At 30.9% G+C, this 17,140-nt stretch overlaps 1 protein-coding gene across 3 annotated transcripts in view; it reads left to right on the forward strand.

The window, feature by feature from the left end:
• Positions 1–6,063: 6,063 nt before the first annotated feature.
• Positions 6,064–17,140, forward strand: part of LOC107441821 (uncharacterized) — a 76,611-nt gene continuing 65,534 nt past the window's right edge. For 2 of the 3 annotated variants that reach the window (XM_071186717.1, XM_043046042.2), the window contains exon 1: positions 6,064–6,639. In XM_071186717.1, coding sequence (XP_071042818.1) covers positions 6,481–6,639 — 159 coding nt within the window. In that variant the 5' untranslated portion in view covers positions 6,064–6,480. The remainder of the gene's footprint in view (positions 6,640–17,140) is intronic. The other variant, XM_021146457.3, reaches the window with a different exon arrangement.

A 17,140-nucleotide genomic window follows, 5' to 3' on the forward strand; every position in this document is an offset into this window, starting at 1 on the left:
AATTTTGAAAATATGCAGGAGGTTATAAAAATTGTTCTTATCCTCTCTCATGGTAACGCAACAGTCAAAGGGGGGGTTTTCAATCAATAAAAGCTTATTGGTTGAAAACCTCAATGAAGACTCTCAGGGGTCTGCCCATTCTGAATTTACTACCGTTTAGCGGTACCTTCCCAAATTCAATTTTAGGTAAAACGGTAGTTTCACAAATTCAACTTTAGGAAAAACGGTAGTTTCGCAAAATACTTTCTTAAAATTTTATTTTATTATCCCTTAAGAAATGATAAATCCATATTTTTGTGTTGATTTTTAAATATAATTTTTATTTTATTCACAAATTATGTCTAAATTTTCACAAAATAGGTACCTCTCAGAAAAACCTAGACTGACCCCTGACTCTATTATTTCACAAAGGCGTTGGCACATGTATGATTGTGTTTCATTTATAAATAGAATAAAAAGCATAGACATTAATGAAAAAATGCTAGATGCTGTAAAAGGATCTAGAACAAGGTTTTAGACATTCATTAGAAGCCAAAAAGAAAAACGAAGAGAATAAAAAAAAGCTGAAATTTCTAGAAAACGAATAAAAGAAAAGATAGATGATTTGAAATTAAGAAAATCTAAATTGAGGAAAACTGCTGCAACAGAACTGGATGTTCTTAATTCAGAAATTGTCAAACAACAAAACATGTTGAGAAATATATTACTGAGGAGCCCCTGAGTTTCTCCGGAAGCTTACAGTATTACAGAAATAAATTTAAAAATACTGAAAAAAAAAGATATTTTTGATTTTATTTTTCTCACAAGTTGCATAATTTTTCTATCTGATTTTTTATTTGCATATAATTAACTTTTCTTGACTTTTTTCCCCTTTATATTTCAATATTATCTTTTAAAAGAAAAGTCAGTTTGAAGTGAATTGGTGATTTTTGAAAATTTATAACTTAATGTAACAAATGTTCTAGTATGTTTCAAGAGTAAATATTATTTGAGGATACTGATACATATCTCGCAGATTAACCCGTTATATCCTGACGACACTCATGCATTTGGTTCCACTTAACATTAAATGAAATAATATTTCCATAATCCAACAGATTTTCTTGATATTTTTATTTAAATAGTTTTCATATCCAACTACAAAAACACACTAAAAGTTTAAACTAATCATGATAGTTAAAAATATGTTTCACAAGTTTTCTGAAAATATAATTTGGATATAAAGGGCTATTGCGCAATTCCACTTTAATATATATAAGTGTTTATCCTATTCAATATATGATACTTATGACTAAGTAGCATATTATGACTAATTGAAACTGCAATGTTAAAAGTTTTGTTGGAGTGGGAAACGGCGGGTCAGGAATTTTATTGTAAAAGGTCAGGAAAAACATGCAAAAGTCAGGATATTGTTTTCTCAAAATAGTGTAGGAACCCTGTTGAATTTCTAGAATTAAAAGTCAAATAGATCTAATTATATAATGTTCTTTTTGATTTTAAGAAACGGAGTTACATATGAATTTCAAGTTTTATCTTTCCTAATTTATCAGGGTGCGTAGCCAAATCTCTCAACAAAAAATAAGTACCTTTAAAGTACTTTTTAAGCACTATTTACATTAACAAAATGCAAAATAATTTTAAAAGACTTTGCATGATCATGATAAAATAGTTTCTGAAAAAAAAAAATCTGTTTTCTTGATTATATTAGCCACCACCATCTTCTAAACAAATATGCAAATTTTGTACATCAAATGCGTACGCATGTGTGTAGACAGAGCTAGAGCCCCTGAATTAGACCGGAGTATAGTATAGGAGCCTTAGACAGAGCCAGTAGAGAAAAGAGCTTTATTAGTGCGTATAAGTTAAGACCTATTTCATTCGCTAGCACACCTCGGCGAATTTCTTGCGTTATTTTTGAGCAATAGGTTAAATTATAACAGTAAAATTAAATTGAGTAACCACAATTCAAATTGTAACTTTAATAATCAGTAACGACCAACGTTTAGATGATGGAATGAGGTGGCCAATTGTGGGGAGGCTAGAAGCAAGCCTATCTCAGCGTCGTGAGTAACTAATGGAAACTGTTCCAGGATACCGGATCCATAGAGAGAAAGCCTAGTCAAAGTCATCCGAGAGCCACGACTAACAGAGAAGATCGCCATTTGTCCATTATAGCAAGGCGTAACAGAGGGGCTACAGCTTCTCAGCTCTTTCATGGCTTGTATGCAGCCACAAAAACCCGTGTATCAAGGGTGACTGTTTCCAAACGACTTCATGAAAGATGGTTATTTGCAAGAAGACCTGCTGTTTACGCCCCGCGCACTTTTACGAACAGGAGAGTCCGTTCAGCGTGATGCAGAGAGCATAGAATCATTGGACGACCGTTCTCTTCACTGATGTGTCCCGACTCAGTCTAAACACCAATTCTCGCCGTCCGTTCATATAGAGAGAGCCAGAGACCTGCTACCTACCCTCCAATGTCCGCGAAGTCGACCATTATGGCGGAGCAGGTTTAATGGTCTGGGCAGACATCATGTTGGATGGTCGCACACCTCTCTATATCTCTGAAAAAGGCTCTGTGGCTGGTGTTAGGTAAAGGGATGAGGTCTTCTGCAAGGGTGCAGTTGACCCTGAGTTCATTTTAATGGACGATAACACGAAGCCACATAGAGCTCTTCTGGTCCACGAAATTCTAGAGAATGGGAATATTTGCCGGATAGATTGGCCAGCTGGATATATAGACCTCAACCCTATACAATACAGCATGTCTGGGATGGGCAATTGCAACTCGCTACTCCCTCCAAGAACCATCCAGGAAATGAAAACAGCGTTGCTGAAGGAGTGAGACCAATTGCCACAAGAATGACTGCCATATTTTAAGAAGGCAATTCCCCCGATTAAACTTTTTTTTTATTCTGCTACCGCTGCTTCATACCTTCCGACTCCAACGAGTGTATTACAAATGTTGTTGAATTATTATTTGTTTTGTATTGTATCAAATTTCATTAAATTCGGTAGAGTAGTTCTAAAGATAATCGACCAAGTCTGCAAATTCTCTTAATTTCTTTTTATAGAAATTAAGAGTGTATTTTGAGTAATTAAATTGATTAAAAGCACTCAGTCAGGATTATATGCTCTCAGGAGTGTAAATTTAGTATCGAATATATAAGGAATGCTTTTTAACACTTTCTCAAAGTATTTGAATTAAATAATTTCAACAACAAATTGCTCATTAAGAATTTAACGTTTTCCAAATTTTCTTAATTTAACACTTACGACTTCCAAGTTAGCTTAGTTTGTGAAAAGGGGCTAATCTATTGTAACTGTTTTAATTGTACCCTATACCCCTGATATTTCAAATGCAACGAAATAAAATTCAATAACTTAACTTTTCACACATGGAGTTTAATTTTATTAATCTATGGTAATTTTACACAATTGTGTAAAATTATCAGTTATTTAAATAAGTGATAATGTAAAAAGTATATTTTGAATCACCTTGGGTGTTAAGAACTTTTAATTAAGAATTTTGAAACAAATGATTAGTTTTATCATTAACCAAACCCTCATTAGCCAAATGTTTTCTTTTATAAACTTTGGATAGCAAATTGACCATTTCTCACCTTTTTGGAAAACTGAATTTTTTTTTTTTTTTTAAGAATTATTAATTTGAGTTCTGTTGCTTTTTTTGTGATATATGGGACACTGTTTTCTTTTCTTAACTGAAAAACCTATCACACCTCATATTTAATATATATAACCAAACAAGTTTTTTTTTTAGTTAACAACGAATAATACAAAACTGCTAGTAGGCAAAAAATGCTTTAAACGTGTAATAAGTTTGTTGCTCTCTCCCATTATTTTACGGGATAAACGCTTCGTTACTTTAAAAATCATAGTAAAAATATGTATTTTACCATTCATCAGACTTAATTTAAATTCATGTGATATTGCGGCATATCGTTAACAGTTTAAACCGTACAATTGTACTGATAATGAATGTTGGAGGTCTCTCTTAAAATTTTATTCCTTAATCTACAAGTAGCTTTTCTCAACCTGCTAGTATAAACAAGCATTAAGTTTCAAATCTAAATCATTAATGATTTATAAACACGCTAAGTATCTATAAAATGCACTCTTCAATGAGGGCGACCTAATCCAGGGGTGCATTCTGCAATTTTAAGCTGCTTTCGTATACCAGTAGTAGGAGTAGTTCATTTAAGTCGCACTAGAGCTGCACAATGGGCTATTGGCAACGGTCTGGGATACATCCCTGAAGATGATCCGAAGACATGACATCACAATTTTGATCCTCTACAGAGGAGATGGCACCCTCGCTTCGGTAGCCCGACGACCTGCACGCGAAGTCGAGCACTTTACGGTAGAACAGTTTAACGAGAACCAATACCGCACACCTTCGGTCCCTACGCAGACTGATCCAAGTGGTCACCCACCCGCACACTGACAGCAGCCAGTGGTGCTTGACTTCGGTGATCTGTTGGGAACCGTGTCTTAACGATCAGTCCACTACGGGACTCCGCATACCAAAAATGCTAGATTCTTTTGTGCTTGGATCAAGCTACCACATTCATACTGGGAGATGTGTGGGGATACCAGATAATGGACCTTAATCTTTAAACTTTACTAGGCATTGCCTTCCCGATTATTTTTCATACGATTATTATTAATAATACGCTTACATTATTTACAATAATGATATAAATACATATTTTAGTACCAGTAGTACTTTATTTACATTGTATTAGAACTGCACAATATAATATATGATATAATATAGCTATTGGCGGTAATCTGGGAAAAATTCCTGAGCACGATCCTGACATGCCATCAAAGCTTTGATCTTGGTGGAGGGTATGGCTCCCCCACTTTGGTAATCCGATAACCTGAGCTCGAAATCAAGGACTTTGTAAGAGAATAGTTTAACAAGGGCCGATAATGCTCAATGCTCACGGGCGGCTGCCAGTAATGTTTGACTTCGAAGGTGATCTATTAAAAACCGTATCTTACGATCAGCCAGTGGAAAGTGGAACGACAATAACATTTAGTAAATGAGACAAAAAAGAGCCTTAACCATATTGTCCGCTATTCCTTTTATTTATTATTTTTTATGGTTAATGAGCTTAGTCCGATACAGCATACACTGATATGCGTCCTTAGATTAATCAACTCCCATTGGGTAGGAGCATTCTCATTGCATGCCAAATAAATGGCAGGCAATAAAAATGCTTTTAGAAATCTTGGAGCTGAAGAAAACGCTTAATTTACACTTCGACTGTCGCTGTGGAGTGACTTATTCTAATTCACTTCATACAAGGGTATAGGATCAGTCGTTTTACTGGGGTATAGGTAGGGAGAGTCCTGTAATTTTGTTCATTTCTACTCCATTAGAAATAGAAATTCGCAAGCGCAACACTCGAATACGCCATCTAGGGAAAAGACCGCTCCATGGCTTGACCCTTCCCTCTCCTCCTTTTCTCAGTTGCATAGAAATGTGCAACGATATTTCCAGTTTTTTAAAAATGTTTTTCATATTTAATTGTCACAAATATTTCTTAAAAATTCCACGACACTTTCTTTTGAAAATATGTTCAATGTAGTTTTCGGTTCCATGTAATTTCCTAACTTAAATGTTTTTAATCTATTTGAAAATCAAGACGGAAACTAATGTTCTTCTTTCTCCAATGACTTTCCACACACTATTGGTGAAAGCATGTAAAGTATTGCCATGTATAGAGAGTTCTGCTCGACGCCACTGTAGCCCACTTGCTCTTCTGTACGAATGGCTCATAGCCTCCACTCGCTTATGCCTTGAACTTTATTTTAAAAAGTTTAAAATATTCTTTTCCGAAGAATTAAATAGCTTTAACTTATATTTCAAGGAAATTAAAGAAGAATAACCACGTATTATTGATAATGAATATGGTTTGTTACCTCACTAATATTTTCTACAAAATCAAAATAGAGGGTTCGAGTTTTGATTAAAATACACAAAGCTGAGCTGGATCGTTTATCTGCCACAGCGGTTATGTTCATCCAGCAAGTAGCGCCCCCTGTATTGTGACGCAATGAAATCGTCGCTATCCCAACTTGTGAAAACAAATCAGATGTTTAGAAAAGTTTTGGTTTAATCGGTGTGTCATGAATGAGATTACTGTTTGTTGATGTTCATTTTAAATGTGAGTGGGTTGGTATGACTAATATGATAAATCGAAGGCTGAAACATCTTATTTATAAATACATTATTTGTTGCTCATTTTACGTGTTACTGTGATTTCCAAAAGAATGGATATTTACACCAAAAATAAATAATATATTCATTGTGTCATTTGGTCTGTCACTTCGGTGGTATCTTGTTTCGAAAATGTGATTACGTTAGAAAAAACTTTTGATATTTTGAGTGTTTATTGATGAATCGACTGTGTTTTATAATTTAAAGAAATTTATTTTGATCCATTCATCATGGTTGTGCAAAATAATTCGTCCACCGATCTTGTGTCAACACCTTTAAAAAGTGATAAAAAACATAGGTTAAAACAAAGATTTGATGTCCAGCGTAAACTTGGCCAAGGCACTTATGGGAAAGTACAGTTGGCCGTTAATCGTGAAACTGGACAAGAGGTAAGTCTTTTATATATACATATTTAATTAGCATTTCCTGTGCGTTCATTAATTTTATACAGCTTGAAAAAAACCGAAATTAACACCTGTTAAAAATTACTTATTTTAAAGTGTAAACTAAACATAGAAAGATAAAAGGAAAATTTTTTTTTTTGACTGCTTAATACAGTTATTGATAAAGTAAAAAGAGATCCAGTCTATTACATACAGTTATTATCAATATCTAGTGATTCATGATAAATGAGCAGTGACATTTTTTTTCTTTACTTTCTGTACAAAAGTGTGTAATTTTTCACACTAGTTATAAGAAACACTTTCTCTGAAGGTAACATTTTAACAAACTGTTGCTTAGGTTATTTTTCAGATCGGTACTGTACAAGTTTCTAAAATTTCCAACTGTAAAAAAATATTGAAACATCCCAACAACCTATTGCTTAGATGGAAATTGTGTTCTTTTTTTTCTAAAAACTCTTTACTGAATAATTCAAAAATGTGGCTTATCCAATCCCTTTAATTATGTTGCTCATTTTTATCCTACCAGTTTAAGGAGATACATTTAAAAAAATAACTTCGAACATAACTTTGAAAGACATAATTATTTCTTTAATTTATTCTATCATTTATTCTTTCTGTTATTTGGATGAGTTTCACACTTATCATGGTGAATAATACTGTGTAGGTGTAGCATAAATTGTTTTGCTTGCATTTCTTATAAATAAAATATTTTCATTACAATGTGAGGGAAATTATTAAGAAGATTCAGCTATATTGATACAGGGTAAATTAGGGGCTCATTTATTCTTAGACCATAGATTTTATGTCTTTTTTTAAATAAAAATATATTTACTTAGTTATCTCAATTGGCATGAAATTGCAGCTAAGAGAATTCCTCAGATTATCTGCAAAATGACCAAATAAAGGCATTAATATTAGCTCAATAATTTTTTTGACCAATTTTGTAAGATAGTTAAAGATTCATTTATTGTTACTTGCGTACAACTGTTTTGTTGCTTATTTTTTTGCACCTTCGTGGTTTTCCACTCTGAATAGCAAGATGAATGAAAGATATGACTTCTCACAATATCTTTGTTGCTACTTATGTATTATTTTTTATAATTAATATTTCTGATTCCCTAGAATCATTTATGCAATCCTTTGTTGAATAGCACTGCTAAAATTTTAATTTATTAGAAAAAATTATGAACAGTAAAAAATATTAAATCAGTTTTTTCTCAGAGGAATACAAATTGATATTTTTGTGGGTCCCTTCCGAAAAGAAGACATTTTTTTCTGAATAAATTATTAAATTGTTATTTTAAATTTCTTTTCATGACCTTTGTTAAATTAACTCAGTTTTTTTAAGGCATAATATTCAGATTTTTAAAATTATTAAAAAAGAGAAGTAAGACTTATAAATAAAATATGATGCTGATTTGCTTGCTGATAAGCAGTTGTTATACTGTACTTCCTCAGGATCTAACCAGTAAATTCTTCATCAGTTCTGCTTTTTTCTAACAAATTTGTTCAATTTTTTTAAGAAGGGTCAAAACTAGATCCATAGGTTTTATTTGAGAAAGAAAATTATTGAAACTGAAAATTTGCTTTTTTATAGCATTATTAATCAGTTCTTCTTCTTTTTTTTAATAACACTTATTGTGTAACAGAGCTATTAACTAAATTATGTATGGTGAAATCTTAGTATAATTATTGTTGAACTTTGTCCACACAAATTTAGACAACATAGAAGTTTAAATAATTTTATTTAAGATTGTCTATATTTTATTCAAGCATTATATTTAATAAGTGATTGATGCTTTTGAATAAAGATATTTTTTTTCTATTTTTCAAAAACGTAAACTGTTGAGAGGAAATTTAGCTCAGTCTGAAGTTCCCAGCTTAGTGTTCGTGTAAGCCTATGTTAGCGACTTGTGAATGCATTTTTTTTTTCTAGAATTTCTATATTACTCAACATAAACAAATTTAAACTTGATATTGCAATATCTTTTCAGTAAACATTTAGAGTAGGTAAAATGCCCAAAACTGAAGCTTAGTAAAAAAAATTTTTTTTTCTTTAATTAAATGAAAAGAAAGGTCCTATAGTGTTAAATTGCGCAATCTAGGTGTAGGCTATTAAAAAAAAAAATACAAGACCAGGAATTATCAACAAAAACATGGATTCATCTTTCATGTAGCTCTCAATTTTTAAAAACCCTGAACTGCCAGCTATCTCTCTTTTAATTGGAAACGTTTAAATGTTAAAATGCGTCAACTGGTCTGTGTAGGGGCCAGGAAACTGGCCTTGCATCAGAAAGGTTCTGGGTTTGAGTCCCTGGCAATGGATGTCCTTTCATTCTCTGTACTATCTGTCTTTATTGTGGAAGAATCGTTTTCCCACCTAATATGGTGCCCCTGAAAAATTGACCAACAAATCTGCCCTTCAGATGCCTGTATTGGCAAAAGGTCATTTCCCAGGTAGGCATTGGAAAAAACAAAAATTTTAAAATGCCTTAAGCTTCAGATCTTGAGATCTTCAGATTTAGTACATCTTTATGTGTCATTTGCTTATATATAAAATTTATAAAAATCAAATTAAAAAAAAAATTGGATTTTATAATTATTAAAAAGATAACCATTGAGCAGTATATCATTTATGATTTAACATAGTTCATTGTAACTACAGTAATAAATAAAACTAAAGAATACAAACCAGTTTATATCCCCCCTCCCCTCCTTTTTTTTTTCATTTGATGTAATTTTTTCAAAGTTTTGCCTTGGATTTAAAAAATTTATTGGACTTTTTAAAATCGGAATTTTTATTTTGATTAAAATTCTTTCAATAACGTAAGTAAAGTGTAGAATTATTTTTTTCCAACTGTGATCTTTTATCTAAAAAAGTCTGTACCAACTTTTTTAGATTATTTAGGAATATTTTTCTGCATTTTTCCTTTATTATCTAATTTCTATTTTGTAATTATGTACATATTTTTTTACGAAGCAAAGCTCAATTCAATTAATTATTTTACCATGAAGCCATCAAGATCCCATTTTCAAACTTACACAATCACTTTAGTATTTTACAAAGCATTATTCAAATTTTTTTTTAAAATTTTTATGTAGCACAATTTAAAAAAATTAAATTTTAATTAAAATTAAGTTAATTTTTTTATAAATGTGTTGCATATCATTGTAAAGGTTTTGAAAATAGCTTTAAAATGGTACCTAGTACAACTCTCTAGCTAAATTTAGGAAGTTTTTAGGTCATTTTAAAAATTGGTCTGTGAAGGTTTTTTGGCCAATTTTTTAAGAGCTATATTTATAAAATGGGTCAATATTTTCGAGTAAAATTTGGTATATTTATTTACAAACACAACCGCGTGCCAAATTTGATCCAATTCCGATAGGGTATGGTTAAATTCTGACACAGAATGACCCGGAAATGAAATAAACCCATGAAAAAAGATTCATATATTTTACTCCCATACAAACATATATATATTTTGGAAGCTTTTAAATTAACATAAAAAATTATAAATGTAAGCCTTTATGTAGCTTGATCAATTATTATTTGCATTTCCTGGCATCTTGATTTCTTTTTCATAACCACGTATTATTGANTTTTTTTTTTTTTTTTGAAAAACACTAAGGGTGAATTTCAGGGCCGGATTACCCACTAGGCAAAACTAGGCCGTGGCCTGGGGCCCCCTTGAAAAAAAATTTTTTTAAATAAATTTTAAAAAATTAAGAAAAGCAATGATTTTTTTGAAAAGAAAAATCAATTGCAAATATATATATTAATAGAATACGATAATTTTTTTAGTTCTAATTTAACAAAATAAAGTAAAATTTAATTTATTATTTATTTTAAATATGCTTTCTTAAAGGAAAAGAAATATAAATACTTTTATATTTGAATAAATAAAAAAAATTTAATCTAAGGGCCCCAAAAATTTGAATGGCCTAGGGCCCCGCGTGTACTTAATCCGGCCCCGGTGAGATTGCTAAAATAACGCATAGTTTTCTTTTATTGTAGCCAGCTATTTGTTGTACTACAAAAAAGTTATTTCAATAGATAAAAAAAAAAATAATTATTTCAAATATTTTAATTACCAAAAGAGTGACACTTTGTTCATGTGTGTATACTAGGAAGGAAATTTATCTTTAGATCCTCTCTTGCAAACTTGACTTATCTCGAATTTGCTCTTGACTCACATTCGTGACTCACCTAACGATTTAGTAACGGTCTGAGCCTACAATTATCGTCACCTGAAAATTGTTCTCCGTATTTTAAGATAAAGATAACTTTGTGGTCGAAAAAAGGTTTGGTGTTCCCTTTTACTCACTAAAAAGAAAGAAAGAAAAAAAAGATAGCTACTCTGAGCGAAAGAAATAATATATATAATAGTTTCTATTTTTTTTTCTGTTTCTTTTATCTCGTACTTCTTGGAGCTCTTTCTCAAAATTCTTTACAAATCCGGCTGGAACCAACTGATGGGAAAAAAGGAAAATGTACGGCGATTGAATATTTATTTTTTTTATTGTTGCTGAAAATAAACTTACACGCTTACATAATTTTTTCGCAGTTATTCTGCGATTTTCTTTTTCTTTCCTTTTCTTTCTTAGAAACAAACTAGTTTCTGTCTAGTTTGATGGGTCTTTAAAAAATAAAATTTCAGTTTTCACCAAGGAAATTTTAAAGCCCCCTTGATATTGAGATTTTTTAATTTTTTTTATTTGTTATCAGACACAAAAAAAATTATGTATATATTTTTAGTTGTAAATTTAGTTACATAAATATTGAGTAAAAAATTTTAATCTTAGTCCTGTTCTTAGGCTGTGTCCGTTCATTTATAAAATGTGAGAAAGCTAAAAACCCCTCTGCCCTCCGGTTTCGCGGCCCCTGTCCTTTTTTGTTACTCACTGACATATTTCACTAAACCCCCTTATCACTAAACTTTATGTAAACAGATCCTTGCAATACAGAAATAAAGCTCTACGTTATAGATTATATTTTTCAAATTGTGTTTTTAAACTTTAATTACATAGTGAGACTAATAATAATGATTACATGATCTTAATCAATCAGCATCAACGTTTTTCGATGCAAAATGACATCATTGGAAGTGCAAAACAAAACCATCGAAAGTAAACAATTTTATCTTTTGTAAAGAAGCATGTGACGAAAAAAATATATATTTATTTTAGATTTGATTTGTTGTTATTAGATCTTCTTTTAAAAGAAGAGAAGAAAAAAAATGTGTGTTGTCACATTTTTTGTTCTATTTCCTGTCACAAACTGTTCCAATTGCAAAAACCACCTTCCATTTGTAATATAATTTGTGAGGAGCTCCAAAGAGTATACATCGATAGTAGGCAAAATTGCGTTTGAATTACTAATTTGTGAAAATTAATAAATACACCACTAGCAGTTACAATCCAATGTATCTTGAATCATCCCATCTTTGTGATACGATGCTGGAACGAGGGCTCGTTATCTGTCGATCAACCAACCTGTCGATGATTTAGTGAAAGGTTTAATATGTTCGTATTAAATCAATTAGATTGTTATAAAATGTAACACATAATCGCTTAATCCTGATTCTTCTAGAAATGCATGCTTTTTAATTAATTATTAGTCAATTATACATTAATTAAACTCCCTTCAGCTTTGAAAGTTTTGTAAAAATGCGATTAATGAAGTTTACTAAGATCTAGAATATAAATAGATGTTTACTAATGAAGTTTAGATCCTTCAAAAAGTTTCAATTGACATTTAAAGGTTTCATGTTAGTTATATGCATTCTTTCTTTCATAGCCTCTAGAAATTCGGAATTTTTTTTTCATCCCATTTTATTACTTATTTGATGGTAACGATTCTCGTATCCTTTCAAGTTAACTACTTTATTTTTCTTATTCTGAAATTTGTAGTAGCCGATACGTAGTATTTGTAAGTATATTTGTTGGAAATTTAAATTTTTTAATAATAATGGATTATATAATCAGTACCAGTGATAAATCGAGATTCTGCATGACCGATACAAAAAAAAATCAATTTATTTTTAATCTATGTATTTTTATGTTACGACAATTAACAATGCAACTCTTATTAGTGTTTTTTTATTTATTTACTTTTATTTATTTTTTTACTTTTTTAACTTATAATTATGAACCTCTGATCTGGCACAAAAGACAATGAAATTCTTTGGTCTCACTGGGGAAAACTTGCTATCGTGGAGGACTTTTTAAGGCAAATTTGTTGTATTGGTATATAGTTAACGTTTAGTTGGAATTACCTTTTTTAAAATGCTGCTTTAACGTTAAAAGATCCGACCGCTAAAAATTCGCATGGATGTAAATTTCTATTAAAAAGAACCGTATCTAGCGATGATCACTCATGTATTGTAGTGATATTCACTAATATATAATATTCGTTAGTATTTTTTAATATTAGTAAGACGACTGTAAATCCTGTTTACAATTTGAATTTACCCACTTCAATCGCGTTGTTATATATTTCTTTTTATTCAAGCACATCATCTACTTAAAAGAACAATTTTCGTAGTGAATTTTATTAGGAAATGCTCATAAATTGCATTTACATTAATTTATAATGGTGAACTTTGTGTCAGAGTTGGCGTCAAAATTTAAAACCCACAATTTTTTTTTTCTTCACACGTTTACTTAAACAGGACCCCGGCCGAAGAAACCCAATTCTACCCTAATTTTAATGTTTCAAAATTCTGAGTAGGTTTTTAATAAAATAACAAACAATATCTTTTACAAAAAAATAAGTAAATAAATAAATAAAGCATGATTAGACAAAATCCGTACTCAATTTTTAAAAAAAAAAATTCCGAGTAGATTTTTGAAGTGTTTTCTTCTTCTTTTATTTCTTTAAAAAAAAAAAACCGGACCTTTTAATAAGCAACGGTTGAACCGACTTCTTATTTATACTTTAGGCAATTCACAATTTCAAGTACTATTACAAAAAGAAGCTTTGGTACTCCAAAATCGAAATAAAACAAGCTTTTTCAATTCAAATTATGTACCATCAGGGTTTTGAAATATAATGCCATATAAATTAATGGGTCAGGCAGTACAAGGTGCTGATATAGGAAATGTTGAAGACTCCAGAAAACTTAACTCTTGACAGTACAAGAAGTTGTTGAAGAGTTGACTCGAAGCCAGCTGGCAATCACCGAATGGTTATTTTTCTTTTTACCATTCTAATGACGTCAAAGACATTGCTTTCGCCTGAATCTGTGTTCTCTGTGTCGAATGGATGAAACTAGATTTTCCTTTTGCCCCGTGTTAACTAACATGAAATTGCTTTTAAGTTACTTTCATTTGTTGAACTGAATCAACTCATCTGCTAAGTGATAAAAAATAAAAAAAATAGTGAAAAACATTTTAATTGAAGTCTGGTATCTATGTTTAGGGGTCTGTTACCTCGAATTCTAATTTTCGGTGGTAGTCTTAAACCTTAAATTGTCCCGTGTTAACTTAAGTTAAATCCCAAGGTTGTTATAATTTTAAATTTAAATGTAATTTATATCGTAGGTGTATTTTAATGTCGAAAATGCAATGAAACTTATTTAATGGTTGTAAATCTTCTGATTTAAATTGATCGCATTACAGTGACTTAAACTCTAGTAATGTTTAAAAAAATATTTATAAGAGTTTGGGGGATTTAAATACTGTGTATGCGTCCAAAGTGAGTTGGGTTTTACGTTTATTATAGCTGACATAGGAAGAGAGTCGATGTGTGTAGTTTATCTTTAATAGGGATTAAAAAATTCCTTAAAAATTTATTAAGAATGTGAATCAGCAAATTTCGATTGAACATTTTAGTCAGACAGTACATTCACAAGTGCGACCATATATAGTACAATCTAAGTGGAACGACATACTTCAGTTCTTTGTTGTTGTAGTGAATAGTGGTTGCTAAACGTTTATAAATAATTAGTTCTACATTTCTGGTGGTTTGTAACATTTATTAAATTAGTGTTTCAACCTATAGAACCTTTTAATTGAATACTTGCAACTCAAGAAGAAGAACGTGATTAGAGCGACCCATGTAATTTAAATCACATGGTTGGCTGTTATCACGTGGTTGTGCTTAGCTGGTTAACGTTGCAGCATTGGTTTATTATTATGATGAATCAATTTTCGGATCAGATTTAATTTGTTACCTGTAAGTAAGCGACATCAATTGCATGTGTCGAACCTGAGTGGCTTCTGAATCGTATCATAAACGAATACCATGATTTACATATTTATCCACTATGAAAGACATAAAAACCACTCGCCACATGGCAGGTCAACATAAAAAAAGAAAAAAGAAAGAAAAGTGGGGACTTAAATTAAATAAGCAACCGGTCACTTTTCCCATCGTCCAGAACGCATAATTAAATTTTTTTTTTAATAAATCAAAAGTTGCAGTTTAACATTGCGATAAGCTGTTGCTGTTATGTTGTGTTTCATTAAATTATTTTCATTCAAATTCCTAAAAAGAANCAACCCTGACTTCAATTTTTTTTTTTTTTTTTTTTTTTTTTTAAAGAAAAAACCCGGACCTTTTATGAGCAAAGATTAAACCGACCTCTTATTTATACTGTGGGCAATTCACAATATCAAGAACTATTACAAAAAGAAGCTTTGGCACTCCAAAATCGAAGTAAAATAAGCTTTTTCAATTCAAATTATGTACCATCAGGGTTTTGAAATATAATGCCATATAAATTAATGGGTCAGGCAGTACAAGGTNCAGTTTAACATTGCGATAAGCTGTTGCTGTTATGTTGTGTTTCATTAAATTATTTTCATTCAAATTCCTTAAAAGAAAACTTATGAAACGTGATGTAATGATTCAGAGTGTCCCGTGTTTGAACAGTGCACATAAGCACTATTTTTACGCTGTTTTTCGACAAATCAACATTTCAGTCGTTTTCATTCGAGTAGAAAGAACAGCTAAGTAGTCATTTGACATCAATTTTTTCCTACCGGTAGCGTTCCTGCTAAAAATACTCATCCTATTCAAGGGCCAACCGGATGTAATTACGCATTGTTTTCTCTCTTTTTATTATTCAATCAATTTCTCTTTTCATATTGAAAAGTGAGAGTCACGGCTCTACTTTACGGAATTGAGAAAGAAAAGTTCTTTGTCTTAAGTAATTTAAATCTTTTATTTAATTTAGTATTTCACGATATACTTCTTTTTTTCCCTTCAGAGCTCTTTCCCATTGTTTTCACTGTGTTTACTTAATGATATATTAGTAAGGATTGACTTTTTTTTGTGTGGATATTTAAAGAATATCTCTATTCATTCTCAGGACGGTGTTAAATTTTTTTTTCCATTTCAAAAGCTCTGTTGCCACTTTTAAAAAGCGCTGTATTTTTTTTTCCACGAATCCCCCTACATGTAATATTTTTTTCATCGATAAATCGATGAATCCCATAATGAGTTCTTTTTCCTTTGGCTGTTATTTGGTATATCACTTGTGATACGACAAATCACTAACATTTACAAGACTTAATAATTCTTGTGATCCTGGGAATATATTATTGGCGGAAAATACTTTTTTTCTCTTCTCCTTCTTAGACATTTAACTGTTGTAAGTAAATTCAGCAAAAAAGGAATAAAAACTTTTTATTTTTAAGACTTTTATTTTATTAACACGCTTATATTATTGACCTGTTATTTTTTTAACTCGCTTTCGAGACTGTGTGGGTGGAATGTTGCACTCGAAATTTCAGACTCCTTATATAACTCTTATCTCTGTTGGAGTTTTGTTAAGTTTGGTGACAATGTTAAACCCAATTGTGTTCAGATCTCTTCAAGCTGAAAACTATAGTGCCCAATAGAATTTATCATTTACCAAAATTTCTGTGCAACTAAAGTGTACAAATATAATCGAAAACGCTTTGTGTAATGAAAATACAAGTTGCAATCGTTTCCTGCCCGCTAAAAGTAATATCTGTCGTTCATCAAAATTTTTAGACAACCTTCCGATTGATAAAATAGATCAAATTTCAACTGGACTTAATAAATATTAGTGCAATTTTTTCCTTAATGGTCTTAGCAAAATTTATCTCCTTTTTTTCTAACATAAACTAACAAACAGACACAAAATGAAGAAGTAATTTAAGTTTTTAAACACACTAAAAAGAAGAAAATAATTTTATTTCTGTCAGATCTAAAACGTAGGGCGCATTACATCTGGTAAAACCAGACCATTAAAATACTATTCACGTTCTAAATAAGTAACACTCGGAGAGAAGAATGAAGAGCTAACTTAATTCTGTATAATAATTCCTGTAGGGAATAATATTTTATGGTCCTGTATTTGCTTATCTTACTGTCAGCGCATTTAGTTTTGAGATCATGAAGTGAATTCAACCACATAGAATAAACAATTTTTGATATTCTTTCCATGTTTAAGTGTATAATACTCTCATAAATCCAAATAAAAAATTTCTGAAGTTCAAAATTTCAAAACTTAGA

Source organism: Parasteatoda tepidariorum, chromosome 10 (assembly GCF_043381705.1).
Source record: "Parasteatoda tepidariorum isolate YZ-2023 chromosome 10, CAS_Ptep_4.0, whole genome shotgun sequence".
Taxonomy (NCBI): domain Eukaryota; kingdom Metazoa; phylum Arthropoda; class Arachnida; order Araneae; family Theridiidae; genus Parasteatoda; species Parasteatoda tepidariorum.